General features: G+C 35.6%; 1 protein-coding gene across 1 annotated transcript; it reads left to right on the plus strand.

Annotated features, from left to right (window-relative positions):
• Positions 1-1,550: 1,550 nt before the first annotated feature.
• On the plus strand, positions 1,551-6,847 carry LOC149798673 (uncharacterized). Its single transcript, XM_089956962.1, has one exon. The coding sequence runs from the start codon at positions 1,736-1,738 to the stop codon at positions 4,196-4,198; it is 2,463 nt and encodes an 820-aa protein (XP_089813088.1). The 5' UTR covers positions 1,551-1,735; the 3' UTR covers positions 4,199-6,847.
• Positions 6,848-7,268: the final 421 nt, after the last annotated feature.

The raw sequence follows: 7,268 nt of genomic DNA on the forward strand, positions 1-7,268 counted from the left end.
ACAACTTATGTTCAACAAAAAAAAAATGTGTTATTTACCAATTGCAAATGGTTGTATCTATGTAACCTGTTTGACTATTATAGTGCAGTTTATGTAACGGTACCTAAATTCAAAACGTTGCATTGTGAAATCTGTAAATATTCTATCTGATTCATGCGATTATAATTTTGGCATACTATGGTTAAACAATATATTTTTTTTAAATGATTCTATCAAAAAAATATGTAAAAACAAATATCGAAATGTTATGCATAAAGAATAGCAAGCTAAGATTAAGCTTAGACAACCACCATTCCTTTATTTAAACTAAGTGTACTGACAGCATGCAAATAACGTTATTTAGACAAACAAGCGAAAGATATTTAGTAGGTATAAGACTTTACGAGACCGAGAACACGTGAAATCATAAATTGCATAGTGCTCATTCTTTGGATTTAAACAAACTATGATTAGATGTAGACCTGGACAAAATAATTATGTGTTCTGTACATGCTTCATGACTGGTCATCCGTTAAATATTTCAACCACACGCTCCTCTAAATAAACAACAAGCTTCTCCAGATAAACCCTGCGCTTCTCTAGGTAAGCCCCACAATTTTGTAGGTACGGCACATGCTTCTCCAGGTAATCAATACGCTTCTCCATGTTACTCACACGCTTCTTTAGGTCAGCCACACGTTTCGCGAGGTAAAAAGAACGATTCTCTAGGTAAACCACACGTTTTTCTGTGTAAATAGAATGCTTCTCTAGGTAAATCACACGCTTTTCTAAATAATCAACAAGCTTCTCTAGGTAAACTATACGTTCTTCTTGGTACATCACATGCTTCTATTGGTTAACTATATACGTCTCTAGATGTATAACCTTCTTAATTTCACTACACTATTAAATAAAATTACATCCAGTGAAAGGAAGTGGCTACCATTTAATTTGACATATGCAAACGGAAAAGGTTATTTCTGTGAGCGGACTTTTATTTATAATTGATTCTGTGAGTGGTCTTTTATTTATAATTAATCCTGTGAGTGGACCTTTTTGTAATTGGTAACATTGTAATAAAAATGGCGATTAATGCAAGATATCTCAAGTTTTGGCGCTAATAATAAACAAGAATTATCAGCCATGGTAAGTTAAATGCAATACGTGTTTCAGCGACCGTGTTATCGGTAACCTAACTTTTTGTCACCTACTTGAAACTCTCTTTCAACCTAAAATGTATTGCAATTCGACCAACCTGTTAATAATAGCTGTTAACAAAATCCAGTGAATATAAATCAAGTAATTTGGGATGACTGATATAAAGCGTCAACACAAAGCAAGGCAGGTGCTATAAAAATATTAAATCATAGAGCAGAACGTACATTTGCACAGTACACTGAATTATGTAACGTTCATCCGCTTGCACAACAATTAAACGAGACAACGTTTCATTTCCTGGTAAAGTCTCTCTCTCTCTCTCTCTCTCTCTCTCTCTCTCTCTCTCTCTCGTGTACCCACAAACACAAACATCCATCCCTTTTATCAGACAGTTGACACATCCTCAGCTATTTTACATTCAACAATATGTGTTCTTTTCAGTCTTCTTCATTCGCATGAGTTACCATCTGGCACATGACTGAACTGAATCGACATATCGATGTACGACTTTAACTATAAATGAACATCATATAACCGACCATAATCAAGCATCTGGAAGTACATATCCTATGTGCAGTGTACATAAAAGTGCAAATATATGAATGCACATTGCCTTGAAACGATGCCTGCGTTGATTCTTGTTATTTGTGTTGTTATAAATTCAAGCTTCATTTGGGGACAGAATGATAGAGGTACAAAGAGAGACAAATTTACCAAAGCTCTTACACAGCCACATGCTTCCATTTGTACGATGCAAGTTGAATGTTTCTCTAGTAAATTTTTGGAGCACTGGATAGGAGTACTTCAGCCTAAATTCACACACTATACTTTGGTATTCAACGATACTACCGTCATACATGCACTACCAACTGTCATTAGGCCATTCAAATGGGTTTGGACCTATCACCGGCCAATGAGTGATATCCCCTACCTCAACTGGCCAGTTGATTTTCCGATACTTTCATTTGGTCTTCTATGCACAAAGTGCCTCGGTTGGGAACTTTCTGTCTATATCAACGTTACACCGTCGAATTGTACAATTCCTTTAGGATATCAGAACGCGTCCTTGGCTATAGCTACTGCATTAAATAATATGACACAAACATATTTCAGTCAGTATCATGATAGCTATAATTACAGTTCCTGGTGTTATTTGGCAGAAATACCAGGTGTCAAAGATACTTTAGCATATACATTTGCAATGTACTTCAATTACCCAGCTGATTTCATCGGATACATCTGCTGCAATTCTTCATTTAATTACTCAACTGGATCAGTCGAGGTTTCTTGTCCAGAGAAAATGAATGACAACTGGCGTGAAATCACACTTTGGCCTTATGTAGTTGGATTGGTTCTCTTTTGCTACTGCCCCTTGATTCTCTGTCGCTGGGGCGACGCAATGGCGGCAGCTGGACGAGATATTCCAGCAGAGAATGGTTATGAGGAATTGGAAGATTCGGATAAAAGACAATGGATATATCTTGATGGAAATGCTCCTATTTCCTTCACAAACCTTTTATGTGGCTTGTGCGACTTGGGCTGGAAACACCCATTAGCAGTTTCACGTTTACGACGAGCACTTTGCATCCTATTCAGCCCCGCTCTTATTTGTTTGCAGTTCCTCCTCCATATCATATATAAAGGCGATATAACATTGGACCTAATTGATCATGGCGTTCCAATGGGCTTCTTGAGTATGTTGGGTGGAATGGAGAAAAGCAAACGGCTCTTTGTTCCTATGCTTGGAGGACCTTACATCTTACTATGCATGTACTACATTACTGGTTTCATGTTTCTCCTAATTCCACGGTGTCTTGAACATGTTCTTCAGGAAGGATCACTTGATTCAAAATATGCTGGATTGTCTCCCCTATTTTTATGCACGGAACGTATAGAGGAAATATCGATGATTCCAGTAAACATTTATCATGGTTACAAAAGGCTTTCAATGTTAATTTTGGCTCGTTTTTATATTATTATGATGCCAGGTTTCTGGCTTGATGCATTTCGTACAGTCTGTAGAAGGATCCAATGTCACCTTCAGTTTCTAATTAAGCACCTACCTAAGCCAGTCTGTATCATAATATCTTGTGTCATGGTTCCTTTATATTTATGTTTTGGATCACTGGAAATTTGTTTTTGTTTGATTTATTACAGCATCCCTATAATCTGGTTTTTTCTTGTGGTGATAAGTGGATTCGTCTCTAGAGCAACGACATACATTGAAGCACGAAGTTTAATAAATATGCCATCTTCTCTCCGAATCATCTTGCGAATTGCAGTCTATACTATAATTGGACCACCATTTGTCTGCTTTGTGTATGGATTCTTTGCAATATTCCTCGCGAGTTTCTCATTTGTCGGCGAAATAATTGTTTTTCTTTTCTATGCACGGGTCTTGTTTCCATCCACATCATTTGGTTACTTATTTCTCGGAGGAGCTCTTATCTATTATATAGGTAAGCTTCTGAAAGGCATTGGGGATGTTTACAACGAGTTACTATCTGACATGGTTGAAGTCTGCACCAATCAAGATCTGGAGCACAATCTTCATAAACTACACAAATCATCAGTACTGAATGAGGGGCTCGGTGACATAACCATATCTCCCCTGCTAAGAGACGATACAAGTATAAATTTGACAGATGTGCACAGAAAAATCGCTCGTGATCCTGAAAATGCTCGAGTCAGGACGAACGTTCGCTATGAAAATCACATTCCGGGAATTTCTCGAAGCCTCTTCACCTTTGTCGTCCGAAAGTGTAAGCCTGTGCACATAACCGTTTTCCATGCAGTCTTTAGAACTGGACTCATGGTTCTGCTTGTAATCGGTACCGTGAGGCTTTCTATGGATACAAACGGAATGGCCGAAGATATTAGTGAGGTCATGTACGTGCTTTTCATTGTAGTGATTGCGACTCTTCCACGTGTGCTGGAGATAGCACTATCCCACAGTGATAAGGCCGTCCAAAAGGAAATTCGTCTTAGGATGTTGAAAATGTTGATACAAGAGTACAATCAAAGAAAAACTGAGTCGAGAGACCCTTTCAGCACAGAATGAGTTATGGTGTCATTTTAGAAGTCATCTTTAGTATAACATCTTTTGAGGTAAAATTTGAATAATAAGTCCTTTAACTGTCAGAACTATTGACTGATCATTCATGAAAAACATGCGCTCAATTCAAGTACTTTTAAAGGTAGTATATATTAATAATATATGGAACAGCGATTGAAGTAGTCAAGAACCAATATGTTGTATTTGTGATGCTTTATATGGATGTAACAACGAAATGATCCAGATTAGTAATATTACGAAATATTTAAATTAAATTAATTTGGTGCACTTCAATGTCGACCTTTATTTCAGAGTTTTTGTCAGTACAGAACAAAACACAACAAGCCATATATTATATACTGTTTATAATAGGTAAGCGTTATTTAAAACGTAATGAGCAACGTTTTCAATCCAATTAAACGATTTTTAGTTTACAAATGAATTATATTCAACCTGGTAAGCTGATGCATTTATGCGTTTTAAGATCATTTTTGGTAACAAATCACTGGAGTTCAGAACTGTTATAAATACGGTGACTGAAAAAAACCCACAATAAAATCAAATGTAGGTGTTCATCAACTTTGTTAAAATAAGTTATTCGAATAAGAAGTGTGTTCTTTCAGTAATCTATACCCCATCTACTTATACTGAGGTAAGCACACTATCTGAGATCCAACGTGCAATAGCAAGACAAAAACGAGATAAATGTCCAGGATCAGATTTTTTAATATGTGGAACATTTAAAATTTTCATATACTATACCATATGTTCGTTTGATGATTTCATTTGATTGTATGTTTGTAGATATCTTTGTTCCAGATGATTTCACAAAAGTTGCAGTTAAACCGCTACTGAAAAGCAAACATTGATAACCCGACGGACAAACATAACTACAGACCTACGCCTTTTACGACAATTATTTAAAAATACAATGACGTGAATTTGCAATTTCAGATAATCAGTTTAGTTTCAAAAGGCATCTTTCAACGGATTTATGCCTCTGTGCCTTTAAGGAAACTGTCAGCTATTATGTTGAACATGGCAGCCAGTGTCTGTTTGCTTTTTAGACGCTATTAAGGCATTTGATGCGTCAGTCATTGGACACTCTTTCAAAACTTACATGGTATTCAGAGAATTGTCTACATAGTTCATACTTTAGTTAAGGTATCACGGTACCAATTGTTTTTCCATATACCTCAATGCTAATGTTTTGTGAAATAAATATACTTTCTGTCCTACTTGGGCATGCATGTCACATGCTGTCATATAGAACAATGCTAGATTGTCAATTTGACAATGACATAACCAGGTACTCCATTGCATTTAAGAGAGATAACTCTACTGGAACTAGACAGGGGTAAGAGTTATCTAGTCACAACAAGCACATTTTCAGTCATGTGTACCATATTTTAAAAAAATCATAAAAAATACAAAATATGATCTAGATAGAAATTAACACAAACTCACATGTTGCCAAGAGGCTCAACTTTTCTTTAAGCCAAACAGAAAGTACAAGTCTTACATAATGCACCAATCACAGCATGTTTTGTTCTTTAATTCTGAATACAATGTTCCATACACCTTAAGCTCCGCCCACCTGGACTTGCGCAATTGGTACCGTTATACCTTAACTGGTATGACAAACAGTTGTACTATGTGCGCTCTGGAAGTGTAATTTCCAGCTCTTTCAGTTTAACCAACAGGGTGAGTCAGGGAGGTGTTCTTTCCCTTTGTTATTTAATATATGCATAGACGCGTTAAGTCGTAAACTGGTTCAATGTCAAGTTTTACATTTGCCGCCTAATGTGTAATTTCTTAACAACTTTAGTTTTGCTGATGATATGTGATTGATAAGTCCTTTTTCCACAGGTTAAGAAAAATTTTTAATATATGTGAACAATACGCACTTGAAAAGTATGTCATCTTTAATACACAAAAATTGGTATGCACGGTCCTTCAGTCAACTTTTTATCAAGCTACCATGTTCTCTCCTGTACATTTTAAGGCCATGATCTTACTTATGTCACCAGTCGTACGTATTTGTGTCACGTTTTAAAATCCGATCGGTAAAATGATGAAGACATGATGAGACACCTCAGATTTGTGTGTACTCGAACAAACATCATTCTACGTAAATTTAGGACCTGTTCATTGAATTTCAAAATTAGATTATTAAATATAATTGTTGCAGAATTGTTTTATACTCTTCTGTAGACGAACTTTATTAAATGTATGGAAAGAAACCTAGTTATTGGTTATAATAATAGTCTTTGTTTTCTATTAAGTCTCCATCATGTTTGTAAGTTAGAACGTATCCAGTTTTGATGAAGTAATGAAAAAGCAAGTGTTCTCAATAATGAGAAGAACATTTGATAGCAAGAACTGTATATTGAAATCTCTGTGCAACTATGACATTCATTTAAATTCTCGTATGATAACTAGATGGAACAAATTACTCTTTAAATGCCTACGTATTTTCATTCTTAACAATACAGGGCAGAGTCCATTATTGCAGATTTGTCTATCCTTGTACATAAATATTTATGACCTTTGAAGTTTAAAATAATTTTATGTTATATCTATATAATTTCATTCAGAAGTATGGACTATGTAGTCTGAAATAAAGAATCTTATCTTGTATGTGGCTTCTGAAACTGAATACTTTGAATTCATATGTGCAAATTTATTTATTATTTACTCGTTGATATACTATGTGGGAGTGTGATTTTTTTGGTAAACTTATAACATAAAAAAATTACAACGTTTAGGCAATCAAAAGAAGCTAATGATTGATGCCTTTCATAATACGCAGAATTGGTAGCAAGAAATATATCCACTATAATCCAAGTCACATAGGTCATGCAGGCATTCAAATCCGACTATTTCAGTAATGGGTATCAGATTTTGGAATTTGATTCTACATACCTTTACGTGGCAAGTATTCACTTCATTTGTATATATTCCTTTGGAAGGTCATTATTCAGACGCCCAGAGAGGTGCTAATGGCAAAATCAGTGTTAAAGTACGGACTGAATGTCGCGCGCTGTGATGTCACAATGAAAACTTTACATATTGA

This window comes from Sinohyriopsis cumingii, chromosome 5 (genome assembly GCF_028554795.1).
Source record: "Sinohyriopsis cumingii isolate HCF-2022 chromosome 5, ASM2855479v2, whole genome shotgun sequence".
NCBI classification, from domain to species: Eukaryota; Metazoa; Mollusca; class Bivalvia; order Unionida; family Unionidae; genus Sinohyriopsis; species Sinohyriopsis cumingii.